This window comes from Anguilla anguilla, chromosome 15 (assembly GCF_013347855.1).
Source record: "Anguilla anguilla isolate fAngAng1 chromosome 15, fAngAng1.pri, whole genome shotgun sequence".
NCBI lineage: Eukaryota > Metazoa > Chordata > Actinopteri > Anguilliformes > Anguillidae > Anguilla > Anguilla anguilla.
The window spans coordinates 24,997,718-25,023,078 of NC_049215.1; the positions used below are offsets into that span (position 1 = coordinate 24,997,718).

Below are 25,361 nucleotides of genomic sequence, written 5' to 3' on the forward strand. Positions count from 1 at the left end.
ACATGTTGTCTTCTGTCCTGAATAAAGAGGAATGAATAATCGGCTACTGGTCGGTTTACTTTCATAATTTAACTTAGTTCTAAAAAGATGCGCTGGGAAGCGTGCGGGCTTCCCGGCATCGACGAATTTAAGATAACGAGGAAGTAGGATCATCTCTGCATAGATGAGTCAAAACTCATCCAGTAACGGAATTGAACCAATATTTAAGGCTAAATCGTGGACAAAGATACTAAGCTGCCACTTTCTATTTAGTTGGATTTTCTTTAAGCAATCCAATGGAGAACACCCCTGCCTGGCTTATTCTGAACCTATGCCAGGATATATGAAACATTGAGCGATGTATAGTTGACAAGGTGTCGCGCAAAAAAACTGGATTGTCAAAAAAAAGAACATTCTGACGAAGCACAGCGTCTTGGTCTAGTCTCGTTGGTTTTAACCATTTATATACGTAATTGCGTTATTTACAATACATAGCCTAAAGCTGGGTGAGAGCTTCCAACATGCAAAACAACATGGACATACGAGGTTTTAACAAGGTAGGCTACCAACGAGTTATATAGGCTAACTGCAGCACCATAAAAAGGTCGAGAAGTTTAAGCAGTTGTCATTTTTATGGTAAAGATCATCAATTGGATTTTGGAGGTTTAACTGAAGTTAACGAAAGACACATTTATTCGAACGTGTTGTTTTACAGGTAATGATGATCATGAAGGGGAAAATGAAATGTATTTTTGCTATAAAGACATTAATTGGTCGATATAAATAGATAGCTACAATAGTATGCAACACGTTACATTAACCCGCAACCCGCAACTCTTTTCAAACCAACAATAGCAACTGTAAGTGAATGACCATCATGCTCGTGCTTACGGTTCATTTCGGAAAGCTTTTCAACAACATTTTAGAGGAAACGCAGCGCCCCACCCGTTCTACAATCAATTGTAAGGCCTTTAAGGCGTGAGGCGTAATAAATCAATTTTAATTACGTTAATTCGGTCCGCTGACAGCGTGCAGCTCTGCTTATCTGCAGCTGTAACCTTCGAATCGCACGTGACAGGAAGCGCTGGTATTAAACAAAGTGCGATGAAACCCACGGGAATAGTGTCGGTCTAGTTCGTTTTACTGACAGTATTTACAAATAATGCTCGTATGCAAATTGTTGTCGTTTACGTGTGTGAGAAATGTTTGTGTCTCCATCCCTGTTATTCTTGTTTAGTTAGGTGCCGGACGCCAAGCAAAATAATCAAATCAGTGCTCTACTGAGAGAAAGTGGGCACTTATCCAGCGAGCCTAACGAAGGGGTCCGGAGAAATTGACGTTGAATAATGCCTGGTCACAGTATTTGAGACCAACGTTTTGGGCAGTGCGATCTGCTCCTCAGTCACATCTGGATAAGTACCAGGAGTTCGCAGTCAGCGGTCCACACAAGTTGCTTGAAGGTGTCTACAGTCACGTAGTAGACTAGGGAGCCGCAAAATAGGAGAACATTACGCCATTGACGGGTGGGTTATTGTATCAAAATATACATGTACCGTCAGTTGTCACTGTACAAGTAGCCTCCCTCTCTTTTCTGGATGTATTCGTTCTTCACTTGTATCACGAGACGACTGTTTTCCGTTCAGCGCAGACGTGGTCCCCCAGACGTGGTCTAGCCTAACCAGTGTGCACTGTCGTGAGATTAACCGTTTTATCATCCAGACTGATTTGTTACTCCGGCGCTGCCAGGATGTCTAGGAAAATAATGCAGAGGGATCCTCGGAGCCCGCGAAATGAAGGCTGTGTTTCGCTCCTGGCCACCTCTCTAGCTAAATTGGGTTCTGTGCTGTTTAGTGTTAACTTTTATTCTTGTGGGGTGTCTCAGTTTAATTCATGAATTTTGCTGAAAGCAATATTGCCAAGGGCCTCTTTTGCATAAATAAATCTGCTGTTGCAAGTCGTTTACAAACTTAATTTTATTGCGGCTCTTGACTATTCACTGACCATTCCCGCTTTGAACAGATTTTCCATACACTCTACAGCCAAATCTCTGGCTTTCCTCGTGCGAAGTCTAGAAAGAATCGGTTAGGTTACACTCGATTTCATATATTTGAATTAGCAAATTCAAATGATTTAACTCCATGCAATCCGCGCAACAAGAGAAATCGGCCTAATTGCATAAGGCAGTTCGGAGTCTGTGAGGATGGATTTAAATTTGTCGTAACATGTAACCAGAGGAAGGTTTGCTCTGGAGTGCATCTTGAAACGCTGACCGCCAAACGCCGCGAAGGATCAGGATTTTCTTAGATTCGTTCGTCTTCACGCTTTGGTCCACTCGCCATATTAGCATGTAAACAGTTTAGGGTCATTGTTCTACATTTGATGTCCCCAGTATATATCCGACAATCCCCCTGTTGTGCCGTGTGGCGACGTCGAAATGTTAATCTGCTGCGGGAGGGGGTAATTATGCCGTTACTTACCCTGAAACAATCGAGCGGTATTATATGGGCTTAAATAGTTTGAAATCGTATAGTGCCCGCGTAAAAGGCGTAATTTGGAATGCATGTAAAAAAAAAAAAGTAATTGACGAACATTTTATACACGTAATGGTCGGTTTCCACCACCGAGTATATTATTTAATATTTAAACAATTTAGACATTGTAATTTTATTTGTAGGCCTGCTTAGACACTAAAAGCTATATGAATAAATATATAATACACCTACGCATAGCCAGTCATTTTTTGGAACAATGGGACATGCCTATAAAGAAAGGTCTAACGTGTTAACACTTTCCTCGCTGATTTAGCCTAACTGTTGACAAATCTTACTATCACCTGTCCGTGGAGTGTTTTTAGGAAAATAGTCATGATGGAAATCCATGTTGTAGTAGTGCGCCATATGATTAATATAAAGAATCAGGCTCCAAGATGGATTCACTGTCGGCTATACATTTAGACTTAATTGTGATGGCAGGTATGTATTCTGCCAAGTTAGGTGTTGATGGGGGAAACCCCGTATTTATTTACATATTCATTTGTTTGTTTAAAAACGCCCTATATTTTATTTTATAGGCCTATTTTTTTCTCGCGCTATAACAAATTTGTTTAGAAAATAAGAACAAGCTAGGAGAAAATTGACATAAACAGAGTCCGTTTATTTATTTTTGCACCCCTAACTTATGTCTTCATTGAATCGGCGTCTGGCGCCGGGATTCTGTTACCTGCACCTGACGCGGCCTGATTCGGGAGATCATTCGTGCTCTGTGCATAGGAGTTTATGTGGGTAGAAAACACTTCGTCCGTTTTACGCGTAATATGGCCAACGAAGTGTGTTGGAATACAAATAAACGTATGTGGCAGCGAGATGAAGAGATCGGGTTTCAGAGTTGGCCCCCAGAGGAGACGCCATTGTTTGGCTGAAGTTGCGCTCGGTCCAAGCCTCCGCCGGGACGGCGGCCCTGAAATATGAGAGCTCTTTTCTCTGCTTCAGAAAGCCTTTGTGTCGCAGGAGCCCCGCGTGCACGGATCGCTGCGCTCTCATTAGAACTTGTCTCTGCCTATGCTCTGGCATTGTTTTCTTAACGCCGAGTTTTCACCCACAACACGAGACCGGAACCTGCACACCTTAAAGTATTGGAACAGGCAGACAACATTTCTCCTTATAAATGACCATTTAGGTTGACCTACAGTAATTACGTAAATGTGCTTAAACGACCACCTTCACAGAAAAAATAGAAAATGCGTTATTTTTCAGGAGCCTCTCTCGAAATAGACGTGACACTACATTCTTATAGCCTACAATCATTTATATTCTTGTCACCGTTTTCAGCAACGTAACATAATTCCATTGTGCATTGCTGCCTTTCTCCTATCATCCCCTTCAATTCGGTGGGGTTGATATCGACACCTTTAGCTCAATTTCCACAAGCTCTGAACTGAGTCGTATAGTTTTATGTTACCACCTCGGGCTTTGACTTAAGATGAAATGCCACAGAAACAATCTCTTCACATTATGCACGGAATGGATTGGAATGCATGCAAAAGACCACTTAATCTTACCCATTTAGAGTAGCCTACCAGCTTTATGTCTGTTAAACTACCCAGTCGCTCACCATCTCGTGGAACACAGTGTCGCGCACTCGGCTTTAGTGTTCATGACTCGAAATGACAGTCAAAATGACACTGTGCGACTTGTTACGTTTCATTTGCAGACTTCATAGTTGCCTACTCGTGTACAAGACTACATGCGCCAGCTCCAAAAGGTTTAAATGCTTTTAAAAGTAGGTTTTGTTGTTTTGAACGAAAGGAGATCACCCCAGGCTAAGCGCATGGGCTGGTAGAGGAGCTGCACCCATTAATAGGGCACAAACAAATACTTCAAAGCAAGTTTTTGATTTTGGCAGGCGGCATGACAAACGGCGCGGACGTCCCCGACTTCTCATTTGGGCTCTTCTGTGATATAAAGAATATTTTATGTCTTTTTATTTTTGGCTCAGAATGAATGGGCGAACTCAGCTGCGGTCGTCCGGTAACAATACGAGTCGCACAATGTTCCCGTTGTTTCCATGTAGTCAAGGATTGTTCCGCCAACTTGCACGCGCTATGTGGTTAGGGGAGGGAGCGGGGCCTGTTTACCGCTAGAGCAAATAAAGCGACAGCTGTTAGGGTTGTCCGCTCCGCTCGCTGCGTCTTTCGTTTCTCATCTCCCCAGTACTGCCTCGTCCCTCACAGCGACGACATGCACACAATGCCTTCAGTATTAGGTTTAGGATTTACCTAGATGTATGGCACATATACTTGTATTGCGATAATATCTTAGTGTAATAACCACATGCGATAACTGATTTTTGAGAACCTCTGGGTAATATTATCTGAAGTTGGAATGGTCATAACCGTCTGATAAATGTGCACAAACCAATGCCCGTCTATCACATCTCGCCTTATCGGTGAGGAATACAGTCGCTTTGGATCATCGCGCCACTGGGCATTGTATCTCAGTAGAGAGTGGTATTTAATATTGGCTGAGTATTTAAGCCAATGGTATCTCGATTGCATTGTTATCCTCCTCTACGGAACGTAACTGTCATTAAATTATTCACTGAAATGGTTGTTTGCTTTAGTCACCATGAAATTGTTATGATGTGGCGCAGAGTATAGCTATATCCTTTTACAGTGATGTTACAGCGAACGAAACATAGTGTCAGCTATTGGTGGGAAATGGAAATTAATTAATGGTAATGCTGCAGAATTATTAAGTTTAACGTTTTGGTCAGTGGATACCATACGTATGTATCCCAACACAGTCCGTTTGCTGTGTAACTAAGTATTCACAGATAGGTCCGCTTACGAAACACGTGGGAGGAAACCGCTTTGATTCGAGCCATCCGCATATGTTATTGTGCAAAGCTCCGCATCTCTGGAAAAGCTGCTACGCCTTCCTTTCACGTGCAATTATACCAACCCAATTCTGTTATCGATAACCTATGTTTGGCAGCACGCCTCCTTTTCGTGTCTGTAGCAATGCCTTTATTTAATTATCTATTTTAATAAGCCCTTAGCCTAATTTTTATTTTGTCACTTCTGATTCAAAATCACGCTTCCCTTAGGGCGGTCGTTTGCAATCTTACACTTGATTTAGGCTTCTGCCAGGCAGGCTAAATTTCATTGTAGGCCTAAGCGTATTTTGTTTCAGTGCCCGTTATAAATTCGTATGAACTATAATCCCATTACTCACTGTGTCCAGGAAACAAAGCGGTTGCCCTGGTCACGAAACGTCAGCTTCAAATGACAGCCAGAAGTGCCGCATAATTGATTTGGTAACAGTGTCGATCGATAATCACGTGGGAATTTGTTCCCTAAGTAGCCCATGTTAAATTTCCCTCGGCGGTTAAGTGTGAAACGTAGCGGCATCTCCCCGTACGTCTGGCCTCTGTCCGTTTATCTTCCGAATCCTATGTCTTTAAAATGGCGCAGACATGCTGCATCCAAGCAACAGAGCCGCAGAGTAGGATAGAAGTTCCTTTGTAATCTGTGTGCAGGGCGGATAACTGCCATTTCAACGACCCATTCCTAATTTGGAGTCGCGGTTACTGTGTGGTGCCAGTTTTGACAGTCCCATGCCGCTAGTGTTAAGTGAAGACAGTTGGAATCGTGCCTCCCATTCGCACACGCGAACAGACCACGGCCAGACCCGCTCATTCTATACGAAGCTTGTGTAGGTTTAATTTAACATAGCCTACCGAAAAACGGAATCGACTATAACAGTGTAAAGTGAAATTTCCATATCGCCTAGTTTACTGACTACATTTTAGAATATTTAATTTTCGAAAGGTCAAGAAGCGATAGGCTACTGAAAGTGGAAAGTAGAATAACGAAGGTGTCCATCTTTTGATTTAGCCCATATCAAGCGTAAAGTAGCCTATAACCTACCATTTAAGCACAAATTCCACTTGCCATGTCCGAAACTTTCCGAAACAGTTTTTAATTGAACAGCGAATTGTTTATATTATTTGACTTTATTAAATTCACGCGATAAAATCGATATAATTTTTTGTTTGTTGTTTGTATTGATTGTTCACGTCCACTATGAAGGTTTTTGTTATTTCAGTGGATCGACATTAGCCTACACTGAGCGATTCGAAATTGGATGCAGGGTCGTTACACGTTTTTTTTTTCTTTTTCTTTTTGAGGTCTTAAGAGAATGAAATCTACAAATAATGCAATTAAGAAACGCCACCTAAAGATTACAACATGGTTTTATAACGGTAATCTACAGGATTAGAGTTGCGGGCGCGTACCAGTCTCTTAAAAATCTTTATCCAGACATTATCGTTAAGTCTTTAGAAGTTCTGGCACAGAATGCGATTTCCCTTTGTTGTAGAGATCAAACTAAATAACGAAGGAAGATGAATAGGCTATTTGTTTTAGCACTGTGATCGTTACATGCTCTATCTGAGTTGTTAAATGAACCGTGGGCCTGATACAATTTAATGCTTGTGCCAGTTCCACTCTCTTAGTGATGTAGCGCAATCTGTGATGGTCTCTTGAATATTGTGTCTTTATATAGTTAACTGCTTCCACGAAGATGGGACTGTCCCTGTGTTCTATTAAATGAAAATAAATAGGCATTTTGAGGTGTCCGTGTGGCACCTGTGAATGGTTTAACCCTGTAAAAGTAAAGGAGTAGCAATTTAAGACTTGTTTAGAGCTATGGGGTGTAGGCCTATTTAGGCCTATCTTTTTCACTGTAGTTGGAATAAGGCTACGTGTTATTCTGGACCAGGGCTGCTCAACCCTCTTCCTGGAGGTCTACCGTCCTGTATGTTTTCATTGTAACCCTAACAAATCAATCACATCTCATTCAACAGCTAGAGTTCTTATTGAGCTGCTAATTAGTAAAATCAGGTGTGTCTAAATAGGGTTTAAATGAAAACCTACAGGACCGTAGGTCTCCAGGAACTGGGTTGGACAGAGCTGTTCTAGATGTCGTCTTTTGTTCTTGTGTTGTAGACAGGCTAGTTTTAAATGTCTTAGCCAGTGGTTGACTTAAAATTACCAAGTGCCCTCCAAGAGGTTCTAATTGTGTTGCATACCAAGCTAGGCTAGCGAATACTTGAGAAGGGATGTGGCTATTTGCACAGGTAGAAAATCCAGGTTCAGAAAGTAAGTCCTTGACAGTATTTCTTCTGTCTGGAGTTTGAACTAATTAGTTAAATCAGCTGCCTGAGTTCATGGATGCAGGGAACATATGGCAGGACTTTTACTTTCGGACCCCTTACTTTCTCTGTTGGTGTGCGAGCAAAACATTGGATCACATTGATTAGACGTCTGGTAGCACACACGTGAAGTCAAAGTTGCTTCAATATTTACACTATTTTTACCTATGAAACCTGTTAATTATTGGAAAGAAATGCTTAGAGTTTATATATTAGTGAGGAATATTGCAGTAGTGCGTATATTTGCCGAGTATTTGTATAGACGGTTGTTTTGGCATGAAAGCCTTGGGCACACTTGTTGTCCTAATGTTTTTTTCCAATCCTGCGGACGACTTCGCTCTGTATCTTTAAGAAAAAGACGAGCGCCGTGCATAAGGCTGGCCGTGTGCCAGAGACGAGAAAGCGAGAGGGCGCCAAAACGCGGATCCCAAGCTGATACGGTGGAGTTATCTTGATCGCGCGCTTCCTCCCTCCCCTTCAGTCTGGTGACGAACTCCCGAACGCTGGAGGCAAACTCCACACCTTGGGGAGCCCATTATTATTGTGTGGAAATGTGGGTCTTGCCTGTCTTCTGATACATACATCCCCACCATGTTCTTCTCGTTAATGCAGCATACGCGGTAAATGTCATTACCCGTGTTTTGACACCAGAATTACTGCGAATTACGGTCGCCTGCAGTGTCCTTTAACACCTCTATAATTTATATGGGCAGTTGCGCAAAATAAAAGGAAACTAGCCATCTTGTTAGAGTGCGTATAGTAGGTATGGATGAATGATTTAAACCTCTCGTAGCTTGAATGTGATCAGTTATTACATTGGATATTGATTTGGAATGAATGTGCGTGCGTGCGTTTTTTCGCGTGAGGATTGTGCAAGAGAACTAAGGATAATTGGTTCGTCTTTTGATATTATATTGACCCTAACAGTTTATTGACGTCATAAATCAGTTAGTAAACGAATAGCTTTATATGTGATAGCAATTTTCGGATGATTGGACTGTAAGTGAATGAACGTGCCACTATTTATATGGGCTATATGGATACACGATCTCGTTGCCCCACGCTTCCCCTTCTCTTCGCTGTGAGGTATAGTCTAGGACATGGGACGCAGCAGGTGGCGCGAGCTAACGCGCGTGCAGTAGCCAGTAATCTCCAGTCTGGGATTGATCGTTTACACTCAATGCTTCAAAAGCAATAGTGGTGCGGAATACCCTGCGAAATGGGACAGAGCGACCAATGTTTCTCAGTTGTATAGCTATATCTTCGTTTAGGGTTTAAAATAATTATTGTTAATTTTTGTTTTGCTCGGAGGAATGATTTATGCATGGTTGCCTCTCGTCTATTTAGATAGATAAAGGTCAGCGAGTTGGTCCGCTGCTCCTTGAAGGGAAATTATCACTGGCGCCTGTGTTTGTTCAGTAGACCTCCGCTTTGAAACAGTTCACATTAAGTTCAATGAACGATAAACTAACTACAAAGATCAGGAAGCGAAAGTAGCCTAAGATGGGACCAGTTCGTTATGCTGTATTCACATGCAGCCGCGTTTTGCCATTTGTTTGAATAAATTCACATCTGACCCCTGTTGATTTTTCTCAAAGCTTTAGCTCTGGCAATAGACGTTATACTTTTTTTTTTTTTTTTCTCCCTTAAGTGTCAAGGCCAGCACTTTCTGAAATATAAGAAAACGGCTTCCTTGTTGCACTTGTTTAGAACGTGATAACGCCAACGTAGTCCATTGCGCAAACAGGTTTTAGTTGCTGACATGAAAGGAAGGTTTTGCTCAAGTTCCTTCTAGTAAGTTCAAAGCCACCGACGCCGTCGCCTGAACTGGAGCCTCTGGGTTATTGGGCGTTTCGGTTAGTGTCGAACGTCACAGCCTCGGGGCATTGTAAATCCGTTGAGAGGGATTTCAGCAGCGGGGAACGGTAAAACCCTACTTACGGGAGGTGCCACTGCCTTCGTCACGCAAAAGGAGATGAATAGTATGTAGAGCAGCACAGATAAGTTTGACACATGTCCGTTAAAAAACATTTTAAGTGCAAAATTGTTCATGCTACTCTTGCAGGTTTTTACTAATCTGAATAAAATCTGCAAATCTACCCGTGCGAAATTATGTCTTAACCCAGTTATTAGTCTCAATTTAAGAAACGGAATAAACTCTTATAGCTCAATGAACAATAAACTGAAGAGTTTAAATCAAAATTTAAAAGCCAAAAAATAACTGAACCTATTGAGTTGGCTTACTCAAATGGGGCAAGACAATGTGTTTTCTCAAACCATATGAGTAAACTGAATTTTTGGATTTGTACCTACAGTATATGTCGAAAATCTTCCACCCTCTCATTTTGCTGGGACATCTGGTAATTAGTATTAGAAATTGAGATTTGCAAATGGATAATCCAGTAGGTTTGCATGTGTATTGAGGCTGACAAGGTTTTCGTTTGTCGTGGGTATGTTGTCGTAGCTGGTTGTCATTGAATCTCTGGGTCAATATATGTTCACATGTAAAACCTATCAGAGAGCAGTCCAGAGACTTCTAAGCCGCATTATGTATTCCTCTGATTTGACTCTCTTTCAGAAGCGATCTTTGGAATTAAGCAGCCATTAGTGAGAAGTCATGCTATCTGCTACTCCCTTGTATGGAACCCTTCCAAACTGGATGAGCAATGAGAGAGTTCACATTGCTGGCATTAATGAAGAAAGGTCAGTTTTACATCTGCTTTTCTATATATAATTAGATATAATGTAATTATTACGAGTGCTGTTATGAATATGTGATCATGAAAACAATTGTAATTTAATATTACAGGGATTGTGATTATATGAGGATAAAGCTAATATGAATGACTTGATGGTACACAACTTGCGATGTTAAATTGCTTGCTTCACGGTGTGTTTGACAATGGTGGTCGACAGTCTCTCTCTGAAAAAGCGCGTCAGTCTGGCCACGCGGTGTCATTTCCCAGGGGTACCTAGTTAAGCCACATCCACACCAGAGTATCCAGATGGTGCCGTGCGGTCGCGTGCTTTGAGGTGGACTCTTCTCTTGTTTTTCTCATGCCGTGGAAAATTGGACACGCGGAAGAACGTGTCTGGCAATCGTTTGCAAATAGGCAGCGTAGGCTTGAAGCCTGTTTTTGAAATAAATCGCAGCGATGCGTTAACGATCCTCGGGTGGTTTAGAACTTAGTTGTCTATTTCTACCATAACAGCTAACTAACCACCCCCTCCCCCGTCATGTCTGGATTCGACTGTGCTCTGTGCAAAATTACTTCCTGTCAGCCCGGGATAAGCGCAGCGCGCTACGCTATGGGAGAGCTGTTTCGTAACCCTCCAGTCCAAAGGCAGCAGCGTTCAGCTCCTTCAGGCTGGTCTGTGTGGATCCATAAGAGATGGGAGTGATTCCAAACGCAGGAGATTAATGGACTCCAGGCCAGTCGTAATAAAAGTGGCTTGCCGGAATTTAGAGTTGCTGGTAGCGGCAAAACAACCATTATCTTTCCTGAAGAGGAACGTTTTAACCGTAGTTGTTTTTTTTTTTTTTAAATCTCGCCTTAACTCCTGGCACTCCCCTCCTCCACAGAAGAGTCAAATGAGCTTCTCTTGAACGCAACTATTTACCTCTGAAGATCAGTGTGCCTACTGCACCATCACTCTCAAGAACACTTGTTAATCCACAATCTTAAGGAGAAAATATTTTTACTGGCTAGGGAAGTCAAGGTGGAACACCTCTTGTGCCCAGTTTTTGATCAATGTTGCCTGCTGATGCCAAAATGGCTGTATTTATAGCTCGATTTCAGGCACCGCACATATCAATACACAGCATAGTAGCCTTATATGTGATAGCATGGCCTGCTCGTACTGGATATATCAAGGCTGACTGTCCTTGGCTGTCTGGCTTTTAAAGGTGGTGGGTTGCATTTTTTGCATCTTCCTTCAGGCTCTTCCAACCTCAAGACCTACAGTATCCCTGCTTGCTTGTCTCATGACAATTGTTGTGTGGGTGCGTATTCCAAAGGCATGATGGCAGTGAAAGGCAATGAGCACTGAACCATTGTAAGAATGTTACTTCCTTCATCTGAGTTTGGTTTCTGGGGCTGCTAAGGCTTTGGTGGCTCTCCGTTGCCTTGGTTTTTGGCGGCGTAGTTTGTGGAAATATCCGACAGCCTATAACCACCTTGAGGCCCCGTTGCTGACGCGTCCCTCCGCCCAGACGGCTCTTCTTCAGCCCCGTGCATTTTAACACGTACGCGGCTCTGGATGACAAACTAGACCCACAAACACGGCTATTTGTTTCCATTGTTTGCTAACAAACAATAATGGTCTCGTGGAAATCCAGATAACTGCCCGTTCATTGAAAGCAGGATTAGGTTTTTTTTTTTTTTTTTTCCTTCTCGTGGCGCAGCGAGGCATTTCTCCTCCATCACGGGGGGTAAACGGCCCTCACCCGAATGGCTGGTGGTGTATAATCTTTCCCTCTCGCTGCCGGGCCGTCTGAATGCGAGAGGTCAAGGAGGCTGCTGCAAATGAGCGCGTAGGACGCCATTCAGCGGGACGCCTCGCCACAATGAGCACGTTCACTCCCTCAGGCGTGCGGGGGGGGGGATTAGGGGAGGGGGGGTCACTGTGGAATGGGCAGGGAGGGAGGGAGGGGAGGGGGCTTTGCTGCCTTGCTTTTCATTTCCAAGGGGTTAGGGGGAGGGGGGTGGTTTTATATTAAGAGGCGGGGGGCGGGGGAGGGGGGGTTTAAGTGGGTGGTGTGATGGGTGTGTGGCCCCTCCTCCTCCCCAGCTAGCCGTGCGCTGGCGGTGAGCGGCGCGGCGTCTGAAGATAAGGGCAGGGCTGCTTTATTGAAATCCCGGAGCCGTACGCCCGTCAGTGAGGGCAGGCTCCGCGCGGCGGCGGCCCCGGCGGCGGCTTCCCTTACGTCGGGTCCCAGCCACGAGCCGCCTGGCGGAGCCCCACGCGTCTGGCTCCGCGGCGTAATGATGGAAATTTTCCCTCTGGCGGATGACAGCCATTTTGGCCGCGGGAGTGTGAGATCCGCCGCCAAGGTGTTCCTTATCGCTGGCTCGGCTGTGCGATAACAAGCCACAGTGCGCTGCCCCGGGGGGAGAGAGCGTGTGTGTGTGTGTGTGTGTGTGTGTGTCTCTGGGTGTGTGTGTGCGCGCACTGTGCATATGCGTGTCTGTCTCAGTGTGGGCGAGTACGTGTGTGTGTGTGTGTGTGTGTGTGTGTGTCTCTGGGTGTGTGTGTGTGTGTGTGTGTGTCTCTGGGTGTGTGTGTGTGTGTGTGTGCGCACTGTGCATATGTGTGTCTGTCTCAGTGTGGGCGAGTACGCGTGTGTGTGTGTGTGTGTGTGTGTGTGTCTCTGGGTGTGTGTGTGTGCGCACCGTGCATATGCGTGTCTGTCTCAGTGTGGGCGAGTACGCGTGTGTGTGTGCATAGGCGTGCGCTTGTCTGTCTCTGTGTGGACGAGTACGATTGTGTGTGTGTGTTTGTGTGTGTCTGTGTGTGTGGAGCTCAGCTACTAGTCAGGGGAATGCAGCCCCTGCGATATATGGACTGCATTTATATGGAACAGGAAGTGCGCAGCGCTGTACAGATACTTCATATTTGTATTTTTATGTTTGACTGGGCCTGTTGGATGATCGGGTCTTCCAATTTCAAAGTCAAAGTATTAATGCTTTACAAAGCCTATTTTCACAAATAGTCAAAGCTGTTCTTGTTATATACTGTATGTGCATGTTTCAGTGAATAACTGGTTGAAAAATTTCCCATGAAAATCCCCATGTTTTAGTATCAAAAAAATGTTTTTTTTTTTAACGAACATTTCAGAGCATTTCAGATACGTATTTTGGCCTGGTTTGGTTGTAGGCAGTGATCCGGGGTGTCGAATCTGATCTGAAAAGGCCCAGTGTGGGAGCTAATTCGAGATTGAAGAACTTGATTTTTTGCATGTTAAGGATATGGCACTTGTCCTGGACTGGACACACTGGGGTGTCTGCGCATCAGCATACAGGTTAGGCCCACATGACGGGCCCTGATCCTCAGTCTCAATTGTGCTGTTGACAGGAAAGTACCTGCAAGTGATGGTGAACCCCAGAAAAAACAGCTGGAACTGAGAGACGGAAATCACCTCATACAAGGCATGGTAAGAGCTCTTCCGCTGCCAGGGAGGGGAGTGGGGAGGAGGGGGGGAAGGGGGTTTTATTGGCAGGGCAGGACTAAGGAGCTGGTGTTGCAGAATTCTTCTTGCCTTCTGATGAAGAACGTATTAGGAGCTTGTTAGATTCATGCTCGTCGGGCAAAAAACGCTGCCCGTGTGATGCTTTACCGCGACCCCCCCCCCTCCCCCCTCCCCCCCCCCCCCCCCCCCCGCCCCCAGGGCCCCGGCAGACGTATTAGATTGTAATCAGCCACCCCCCCCGCCCCCCCATCCTCCCCCGCAGTCGCTCAGCCAGCGCCGTTTTCCAAATGGCCCTGCTGCTCACAAAAAAAACAACAACAAAGTGGATCAAATCACTGCACGGCCGGAAACCTAATTAAACCTCTTCCTGACATTTAGCGTTGGCCAGCGAGTGTCTGCTGGGGAGGGGGGGGGGGGGGGGCTGAGCGCAGTAGTCTCAGGGGAGGGGCTGCGCCTCCTGATGGAGATGGAGCGGACGGGGAGGGGCGGGTGTCCCCTGTCCACACTGCTGACTGCCCGAGGGGTGCAGACGTCTGAGGTTTTTTTTGTTTTTGTGATTGGTTGGCAGCAGCTGGTTTCTCTGAAATAGCCACCCTGCCTTCCACCTCCTGCTGCTATGAAAACTCTTTTGGGTCTTTTTTTGAATGACCCCGATTGCTTGTATATTATCCAACGGTTAGAGGAGTCTTAACGGATGTAGTCGTCCCCTCTCCCCCATTGAGTCAATGTCTTGAGTTCTGTTTCCTATGATATCGGAAAGGCTCCAACATTCAGGCTTATGGAGTAGAGCCCTTTGTTTGCTGAAAGCCTGTGTTCTTTATAGATGTACAGTATCCTTGAAGAAACTATCCTGGGTACAGATATGGAATGAGTTTACTGTGCAACGGGCCTTAAACTGTTCAGTCAAAGTACTTGGCTAAGTACATGCATCTCACTAAGCATTATTGTTTTAATGTGGTTTGTATTTATATGTACAATATAATGATCTAATGATCTATTGCAGAGAATACCAGTAAGGTCTGATTTTGGACATCACGGATTCTCTTGGAAATAAAATGCTGCACTGGTTTATATAGATCTAATTTTAAAGATTTTTCTTCATATTGTATTGCTGTGAGTATAGTGGGAGTGGGACAGTGGGATGCACTGTGAAAACACAGCCAAAGACTGACTGCTGAAAAACAATAGAAAATTTCAGAAAAAAGTGCTCTTTACATATAATTACAAGCTCAGAAATGTAAAAAGATTGAAAGTTGAAAGCTGTAGGGAACCATAATATAGTAGGTTGTGGCAAGAGCAATATCCCACTCATTGTATATCTCCTATATTCCTGCTCTTCTTTATGCTCACTTGTGTTCTCCCATAGCCTACTGTGCTCCTGTAGCCTTAGTGCACCTTCACTTAAGGCATAAAATTTTGCTGTTTGTCTACACTCTGCATTCTACCTCTTAGCTTTTTGCCATGTGCATTGTATGGCGCTGTTTGACCCCACGCCACTGCTCTGACCCATTGCAGGTGGACGCTGGCGCATCTGCTAGGATGAATTCACTGGTGACGCTCGGCATGGACCGGAACGGGCTGCTGCGGGACGGGCTGCGCGTCCACGGCGGTATGGTTTACCCCGGCATCCAGGCGCTGTCGGCCGACAAGGCCAGGGAGGGCGCCGCGGTGGCGCTGGGTTACGACCACATCCCCGACCTGCACTACAAGCATGACGTTTCCCTCGAGGGCAGGAAGCCCAGCAACGGCTGGCTGTACAAGAGCCCCCCTCCGGGGCTGCCCAAGCAGCTGCTGGTGCCTGGAGGCGGGGGGGACTCCCTGGGGCTCGACCGGCGGGTGGGGCCCGCTGAGAAGCAGTCGGACCTGGGCCTGAACGGCGGCAGCGGATACCTGCGTCTGCCGTGGGTGAGCCCTTACCCTGAGGCGGGGATGTACCCCTACCTGGACACCAAATACGCAGCCCTCAGCATGTACAAGGCCTCCTTCCTGTCCCAGCCCACCCCAGCTTACCTGCCCCAGCACCTGGCCTACCAGTCCCTGTGTGCCGGGGCAGGGGGGGCCAGCGCCGAGCGCCTCTTCTACCTGCCCCCCTACCCTCCCGCCCCCATCTCATCCCCGCTGGCACCCCCACTGAGGATCCCCACGGCGACCGTCGCCCCGGCTGCACTGTCCCCGCTGGTGCACTGCCCGGAGAAGGGCATGCAGAGCCTGGGGCCCCGTATCCACCATGAGCACCCCGCCCCAGCGTCCGCTTTCGGACAGCAGCTGCATCACCAGACCCACGGCGAGCGCTCCCACTGCGAACGACTCCATGGAAATCGTTCCCACGGTGAGCGGCCCCACGGCGATCGTTCCCATGGTGAGCGGCCTCATGGCGATCGTTCCCATGGAGATCGTTCCCACGGCGAGCGACCCCATGGAGATCGTTCCCATTGCGATCGCTCCCAAGGCGAACGGCATCACAGCGATCGTTCCCAAAGTGAACGTCCCCATGGCGAGCGGCCCCATGGAGATCGTTCCCATGGCGAGCGGCCCCATGGAGATCGTTCCCATGGCGAGCGGCCCCATGGTGATCGTTCCCATGGCGAGCGGTCCCATGGCGAGCGGCCCCATGGCGATCACTCCCAAGGCGAGCGGTCCCATGGCGATCGTTCCCATAGCGAGCGGCCCCATGGCGAGCGGTCACACAGCAGCAGTAAGCCTGGACGCACCCCCAGCAGCAGTGGCAGCAGCGTCCCATCAGATTCCTCCCCTTCCCTCTTGATGCAATCCCCCCGCACCCCTGCCCGCCTGTCCCAGCCCACGACCTTGCCCCCCCCTCTTATCGACAGCACTTTGGACTTCCAGAAGCCCCTCCCCAGAGTTGTTCCCCCATCCTCATCCTCCTCCTCCTCCCCAATGATGTCCCACCCTTTCTACATGAATACTGTGGTAGGTGTGGCCTCGGAACACAGCACACCCGCCCCAGCCCCACCCCCAGCAATGGCAGCCAGCCACAAACCCAAGTCTAGGGAGGGAAGCTCAGAACGCAAAGGTGGTGGAAGTGGCGCTGACAGGAAGTCTAGTAAGTCTCCCTTAGAGAGATCGCAGACAGACAAGCCCCTGGATCTGTCTGCCAAACTTGGGGACTTTGGGGCACCACCCAATGGTTTTCCCCAACAATTGGAGGCCATGGCTAAACTGCGTGGCCACTCCCCTACGGCCCGATATGGCCTGCCCCCCAGCAGAGAACTTCTGAAGGAAACGCTGTCCTCCTCCTCTAACTCCAACCCGTCCCCTTTGACGGTTAGCACTTCATCCAAACCTCTGGACAGGCAGGATATCATCAGCACTTTGCACTCTACCTGGGTGGTGCCCAGCCCAGGCCCCAACCATAACCCAGCCCACAGTGTGGAGGCTAACCAGGCCCAAGCTCCCCCACCAACTGTCATCAAAAGTAGGAATCTGGAGCAAGTGACCCCCCAGCAACGCAGCTCATCCTGCCCCAGGATCGGGGAGCCTAACGGGGGCCCATCCTCTGCTAATCCCCCACCTACCGGGGTCATAACCCCCACGGGACGCCCAGCCTCCGTGTCCCCTCTCCCCAACGTGAACAGCGAATGGCCTAAGCCTGGTTCCACCCTTCCCGAAAAGGCACCTACACCCAACCAACCCTCCTCAGGCAAGCCCCAGAAACCCAGCCAAAGACCTGAGGTCCAGGAGATTGCCTATAAGTCCCAGCATCCCTCTCACCTGGAGAACGGGCACAGCGCAGGCCACCTTTACCTACCCCAGAATGAAGCCTTCTTGCCCCCAACTTTAGCTTATGCCAACAGGTACCTGACCTATTCGGTTCCAGATGGCATGACCCTTCCTCACCTGCCCCTCCCTGCAAAGGGTCCAGTGTACCCCCACCCAGTCCTGCTGGGGAGCAGCAGTCTGTACCCTGCTCACTTGGCAGCCCCAAAACACGGTCTCCCTTATGGACTGCCCCCCGCCCACGGTGAATTCCTCACCTACCACGATTCGCAGAAGATGGTGCACCCGCTGATGTCTCCTCACCTCGCCCTTGACCCCAATACTGGCGAGCGGCCGGAGCGGAGGCCCAGGCCGCAGGACAAGGCGCGGCGTGGGGCGGAGCCGGCTGACACACCGCAAAAGGCAGAGAGGGCGGCGCCGAAGCCTCTGCCTCCAGGCCCCAAGCTGCAGGCCAAGCACCCGCCCCAGCCTCCGCTCACCGGGAGAGACAGGGCCGCGGGCTGCATCGTGGAGCCAGCCCGGGAGGACACGGCCCACAGAGACGCTGACAGAGCTCGTCTCCTCAGCGGCAGAAGTGAGATCAGCGAGGGGGCGGAGCTAGAGGAGCAGGGCGTCCCGTTGCCGGCCGCCGTAGCTCGGCAACCGCACGTCTCTCCTTCGAGGCCCGTCCCCCACTCCCCGGATCGCACGCCCCCCGACCAGACGTTGCGCTGCGCCCGCACCTCTGGCGACCGGAGCGGCGAGACGGAGGCTCATGGCACGCGGCGCTATTTGGAAGCTAGCATGGAGGGTGGCATAGCTGACCAGGAGTCCCAGGAGGAAGAGGAGGACGACGAGGACGATGACTACGACGGCAGCAATGGATCTTCCAGGACGTGGAAGTCGAGTCTTGCCAAGAGGATCGCCAACTCCTCTGGCTATGTGGGCGACCGCTTCAAGTACGTCACCACTGAGCTGTATGCCGATTCCAGCAAGCTGAGTCGCGAACAGCGCGCCCTGCAGGTGAGTGCTCAGAACTGCCCCTCGCCGTTTTTATTTTTGTTATTTGGATATGTGCTTAGGCGGGGCGGGGGGGGGGGCTCCTTGGACTTCAACGATCCACACTGGATTTTCAGCCTTATGTTTATGTTTAAAAATTAAAGTCTGAGGAAACGCGCTCTCGTTATAAAAACAGCACTGATTCACAGGCAAACAACTGCACGCAACGCGGCTGAGAAAGCTCTGTTCAGATCCTCTGCAGAGACCGCTGTATACCTTCAGCCGTTTCTTCCAAAAACAAAGGAAAAAATGAAAACGGTTGCTCTGACTACGCAGAGCCGGGGGGGGGGAGGGGGGGGGGGGAGTTTCAGTCACGCTCTTCCCTCGGCAGCCCCCCTCCCCCCAGCCTCCCCTCCCCCCGCGGCTTCCTGCTGCGTGGCTGTTTAGCGAAGCGGCGCTGTGGTTCGGGGGGGAGGGTGTGGGGGGGGGTTAGGGTTAACACAACGTGAGGCCCCGCGCCAGCATTGCTCAGCCGAGCGGAAGCTCTGGCGCTGAGCGTGTCGCTGGCGGCCCTGCAGGGAAGGCTCTGCTGGAGGCAGCTGTTAACCTGCAGGTGAGCCCGGGGAGGGGAGGAAAGGGGGGGGGGGGGAGGGGAGGGGGGAATGCCACTCTCTCCCCTCTCCGTCCACCGCCCTCAAGGACACTACTCCCCTGAAGCTAAACGCAGAGCTTATCGCCAGCTCTCGGCCCGTAGCCCCCCCCAGCCCCCTCCGTCCAGTCCCACAACTCCCCTGAGCGTGTACTCCCTGCTGCACTCTACTCTGGCCCTCCCCTCTCTCACCCAGCTCCCCCCTGTTTGAAATTACAGCTCCCCCCCCCCACCACACTAAAACATTCATGATACACACTGACCCTGACCAGAATAATGCGCCCCCTGTTCAACCACCCCGCCCCTGCTTCTGTCATTTCTGAAAGTGTCCCTGTATCCGCCTGTGCACCTGAAAACCGGTAAAATGGCTCCGACGCAGTTCCCATCAGACTGCATAGTTTTTGTTTTGGCAGTTGCTACTTCTGTCTGCCTTCAGGGAGGAGGTGGGCGATCAGGCGGTGCTCCCCGCCCCTTATCTGTCTGACTGGTCTGAGCACATGGAAGGGGACAATGCATGCATTTTTTAAATTGAATTTTTGTGTTCATTGCTACGCTCTGAAGAACCTGCACATAGAAAGAATTTAAGTTGCATTTCTGGATTTTTTAAATATCTGCGAGCCGCAAATACCAGCCCACAACAATGTTTACTTGGCATCCCTCCACTGAATAACAGTTATCCTTGGGGATTCAGGGGTTGGACAAAATAATGGCACATGAAAAAAGGCTTTAACTTTTAATTAGCTAAATAACAAATACAAGGGCTGCTACACAGATGAGTCAAATTGGCAGCTTAGCAGCTATGTGTGTATGTGTCAGGTATAGAACACCTGTGGAAATCAACTCTTTGATTTGTGAGTTTCCATGAGACAACTAGCAGAGATTCAAAGAGGCCGAATAGTCAGGCCCTGAACTGCAGGTGCACCGGTCAAAATGACTTAACGTGTTAAGGTGGACTGTGTTGAAAGCAATGACAACATGCCAAACAGGGACAAACTGTATCCATAAAGAGGAGCAGTGGTCGCGTCCCAAAGCTGGCCAACAGAGACAGATGGACGCTTGACAGGATCGCCGCCTGACACCCCGAAACCACGACCCCTAAAAATGACCGCAGAATGTAATCCGCACCTCTGTGACCCAGTCTCAACATGTATGTTGTGAGCTTCACAGAGCTGGTGTTTATGACAGGCCGCCAATCAGAAAGCGTTTGTATTCCGTTCAAGGCTTATGTATAAAGACACAGCCTTGTGTAGAGAGCATAAAACCTGGAACCCTGAGCAATGGAACGTGTATGGAATATATGGAAAGTAATATGGTCTGGCGAGCCGTCTTTTACTTTATTTTTTTTACCATCTGGGTGGGTTTACATTTGGCAAAAGCCAAAGGAGCCTTCAACCCAAGATGTCTTTTGCCAGCTGTTAAAAATGGCGGTGGGCCTGTGATAGTGAGAGCAGCCGTGTCATGGGAGTCATTGGGTCCGATGATTGCTCTGCGCGGTCCTATAATGGGACAGCCATTTTACAGGACCAGGTGTGCCCTATGGTGCACACACTGTTCCCCAACGAAGTCCCCATATTCCAAAATGATAACTCTCCCATGCACACAAATTCCAGAGAGGTTTCGTGAGCACCTGGATGAAGCCGAACTCCTCACATGGCCTCCACAATCACCAGATCTGTGCATTGTTGAAACTTTATGGGACATTTTGGAGTGTGTGAAGATTCCCACCTCCTGTATCCCTCAAGGAACTGGAGGCTTTCCTTTTTGAAAAGCCAACAGTCCAATATCCCACTGCACACAGTTCAGAACTTGCATGACAGGATTCCAGGAAGGATTGAAGTTGTTGTGCAGGCAAAGGATAGCCCTACTCCATATTAGCATATTGATATTCATATATCATTAGGTGTCAGCATTATTTTGTCCAACCCCTGTGTGTATGTATGCTTTTCTACCATGAGGCACTGGTCAAAAACTGAACTAAACATGTGTGGCAGTCTAATACAACAGTACGTTTTTCAAATGCTACAGTCCAGAAATGAGCTTGGTTGTATTTTTTACAGTGTGTTGTGGCTAAATTATTTTTTATTTACATATTTTCTGTGACACATTGTGTTTTAATAGGGCTTCTATTGTATGTTGAAATGTTAAAGATGTGTGTCATATGGTTGAAATGATTGAAGATATATTGAGCACCCATTTCAATTACTTAGATGGAAGGCTTAACACAAGAGGACAGTATTAGTCAACCTGCCCCTAACCGTGAGGTCAGTTCTTTACATTTCTTATTACCAAATTGAATTTAGGAAGGGAAGGGGAACAGTGAATTCATTGATTTTTATTTGATTATTATGATTTGCTTTTAGTTAGTCAGGCTTTCTTTTTAGTCAGACCTGTTTGTGTAAGAGGCCAGCCGTGGCTGTAGAAATGTTTCTATTGCCGGACTAACTGCCAGACCCCAGGAAGAACCTAGCCACTGTCTCACTGTTTATTTCTTCCTTTGCATTTATTATGTGTGTGCCTGTGTTGTGTTGTCTTTATGCACACGTGAGCCTGTGTCTGTTGCCAGCGTGTGTGTGTGTGTGTGTTTGTCTGTTGCCAGTGTGTGTGTGTGTTTTTGTCTGTCGCCAGCGTGCGTGTGTGCCTGTCTGTTGCCAGCACATGTGTGCCTGATGCCAGTGTGTGTGTGTGTGTGTGTGTTTGTGCATGCATCTGTTTCTTTTCACTAAAAACAGTTGCAGTACAATAAGGCAAGGCTCAGTGCAAACAGGAAAGGAGGAGAACAGACACTCTGTGGCCCCTCAGGGCAACGCTGTTGAGGTTCATGGCCGTTTTTCTGCGTGTGTGTGTGTGTGTGTGTGTGTGTGTGTGTGTGTGCTCGTAGCGGGCCATGCTGCGCTTCTCCGAGCTGGAGCTGAAGGAGAGAGAGGGCGGCGCCGTGGCGGACGGCCAGCAGCCCATGGAGGCCGAGTGGGAGGGCTGCCCGCACATCGCCAGGCTGCGAGGCGTTGCCCTCGACGACGAGGCCGAGAGGGACGGTGAGCACGCTCCCCCAAAAATACCCTGCGCATTCCTGAAAAGTGTTCAGCCTGCGTTTCACAACAGCGGCCCGTTCACACGTGTAATGGGCCGCTGTTTGGGAGAAGTTAGTTCATTTTTCTGAACAAGAAGTGCAACCGACACGGTAGATATGTGGCAATTCTAACCTGTAAAGCACACATTGAAACGCATGGCGGTGGTGTTAAAATGTATTTATTTTTCTCACCTATTTCATTTGTAATTCATTCATTGTGGAGAGGGATGGTGAGATTATACACCCCCCCCACTCACACACACACACACACTCACACACTCACACACAGACACACGCGCACACTCACAGACACACGCGTGCACACACACACACACACACACACACACAGACACACACACACACTCACACACTCACACACAGACACACACACTCACACACCACACAGACACACACACACACACACACACACTCACAGACATACACACACACACACACATACACACACACACACACACACTCACAGACACACACACACAGACACACATGCACACACACACACACTCACACACGCACACACAGACACACGCACACACACACACACACAGACACACGCACACACACGCACGCACACACACACACACGCACGCACACACACACATACCCACACACACACTCACAGACACACACACACAGACACACACGCACACACACACACTCACACACATACACACACAGACACACACACACACACACAGACACACACAGACACACGCACACACACACAGACACACACTCACACACACACACTCACAGACATACACACACACACACACATACACACACACACACACACACACACTCACAGACACACACACACAGACACACACGCACACACACACTCACACACATACACACACAGACACACGCACACACACACAGACACACACACACACACACGCACATACACACAGACACACACACACACGCACACACACACAGACACACACATACACACACGCACACACACACAGACACACACACACACGCACACACACAGACACACACAGCACACACACACGCACACACACAGACACGCACACACAGCGCTGCGGCAGGCAGGCCTCACACCCGCGGCACCTCAACCAGCGGATGCAGGGCGGTAACAGCAGTTTCCGCTCGCGCTTCCTTTGAAAAGAAAGTGATTTTTTTCCCCTCCTCTTCTCCCCTCCTCCGTTTTAACCGTAATGGCAGGCTTCATTCAGAGAGCAGTTTGCATATCTGAGCGGAGCGCTAGCCGAGGGGGGAGGGGCCGCAGCCTCCCGCTCTCTCTCCCCGTGGAGCGTTCGCCGGGGGGGGGGGCGGGGGGGGGGGGGGGGGGATTGGGGGGGGAGGGGCTGCAGCCTCCCGCTCTCTCCCCGCGGAGCGCTTGGCGCGGCCGTGGGCCCCGAGCCGCAGCGGAGCGGGAGACGTGTGCTGAATCAGCGTGACGGACGGGGGGGAGCGAGGGGCGTGCGGGGGGGAGCTGAGGGGGGGAGGGGGGGCAGTCCCTGTAGGGCTGTGTGGTGGATGTACGGCTCGAGCGCGGAATGAGCCGGAACACAGCGTGACTCGGAGAGAGAGAGAACGAGAGAGAGAGAGAGAGACGAAAGAGAGAGAGAAACAGAAAGAGAGAGAGAACGAAAGAGAGAGAGAGAGAGAAACAGAGCAAGAGAGAGAAAGAGCGAAAGAGAGAGAGAGAAACAGAAAGAGAGAGAGAAAGAGAGCGAGAGAGAGACAGAATAAAAGGGAGAGAGATATTGAGCGATCGAGAGAGTGAGAGCGAAAGAGAGAGAGATAAAGAGAGCGAGAGACGGAGGGAGGGAGAGAGAGAGAGACGGGCTTTTGTGGAGCGGCTGTTTTTTTGCCGTTGAGCGTCGTTATCTGGTGGCTGGGTTGTTCACGCAGGGAATTTCCCCCGTCTTTTAAGAGGCGGTCCCCGCCCCCCCGAGCCGCAGTAAAAGTGTGTGTGCGGAACGAGCTCGGCCGCCGCACACGGAAATGTTCCTCTCTGTCTGACGCGCCTCACGATCGCACTCAGCCCGGCGAGCGCCGATCGATCGCCGTTTAATGGCTGGATTTATTTTGTCTTTTCGCGTTCCCGCGGCTCAGACAGACACAGCGCAGCGTCGTCTCTCGGACGGGCTTAGAGGCGGCCGAACTTCGACGGGTCGGGGTATTACTCAGAGAATTGGGAAACGGCAGTGGGCAGTTCCGCGCGAGGCGGTTTTGCTTTCTGTCATTTTGGGAAGTCTTGCGTTTATGATAAACCGTGTCGGTTACAGAAAGCCCGTCTGCGTTTGAGATGAAGCGCGCGTTGCTGCTGCGCTCTCTGTGCTCTCTGTGCGCAGCGCTCTCTGGCTGCCTCTGCGCAGGCAGGCTGCTCTTGCCCTTTGAGCGGAGCGGAGTGCGGCTCGCAGCGGAGAGCCACGTTTGACCTCTCCGTCCTCGAGCAGTCATTGGACGTTTTAAGTGAAAGGCGAAGCCGCTCGCTCGGTTGCTACGGGCTGAAAGTGGACCTTGTTGTCATGGTGATCCCTCCCCCCCCCCCACCCCCCTTCCGCACCCCCCACCCCCTCCGGCGGAAAGGGTTGCCATAGCACAAGCGCGCACGGGTGATAAATTATGGGATGCATGTATCATGAGTCATATGACTGCCACTCGCAGATTGAGCGCTTTTTTGCCACCAGCAGCGGGAGCCTGGAAGGCTGGGGGGGGGGGGGGAGCTGGGGGAGCGGGCGGCGCTGGGGGGGCTGCATTCCTGTCTGCTCCGCTCTGCTGGGGTTCTGATCCGGGTCTGATTTGGCCACATGCACACATTCCCAGCAGCCTTTAAGGGCCCTCAGAGCTGCAGCACAGGGGGGTGGGGGGGCAGAGTGTTGGGGGAGTACCGGGTGGATGTCCTGGGGGGCGGGGGGGGTATTGGCGGTGGGTGTGCCCGGGGGGACATTGGGAGGTGCGTGTCCTGGGGGGGCATTGGGGGCGGGTGTGCGGGGGGGGGGGGGGCAGGGTGCTGGGGGGGTCGGTTGCTATTCCAGCAGTACGTGTTG

General features: G+C 49.2%; 1 protein-coding gene across 6 annotated transcripts in view; it reads left to right on the forward strand.

The window, feature by feature from the left end:
- The window catches only part of LOC118214185 (BCL-6 corepressor-like), a 64,744-nt gene that overhangs the window by 1,873 nt on the left and 37,510 nt on the right, over positions 1–25,361 (forward strand). For 2 of the 6 annotated variants that reach the window (XM_035393860.1, XM_035393865.1), the window contains exons 2-6: positions 10,271–10,395; positions 13,768–13,846; positions 15,398–18,622; positions 21,455–21,508; positions 22,126–22,279. In XM_035393860.1, coding sequence (XP_035249751.1) covers positions 10,310–10,395; positions 13,768–13,846; positions 15,398–18,622; positions 21,455–21,508; positions 22,126–22,279 — 3,598 coding nt within the window. In that variant the 5' untranslated portion in view covers positions 10,271–10,309. Of the gene's footprint in view, positions 1–10,270; positions 10,396–13,767; positions 13,847–15,397; positions 18,623–21,454; positions 21,509–22,125; positions 22,280–25,361 lie in introns of those variants that run through there. The other 4 variants (XM_035393861.1, XM_035393862.1, XM_035393863.1 and 1 more) reach the window with 4 other exon arrangements.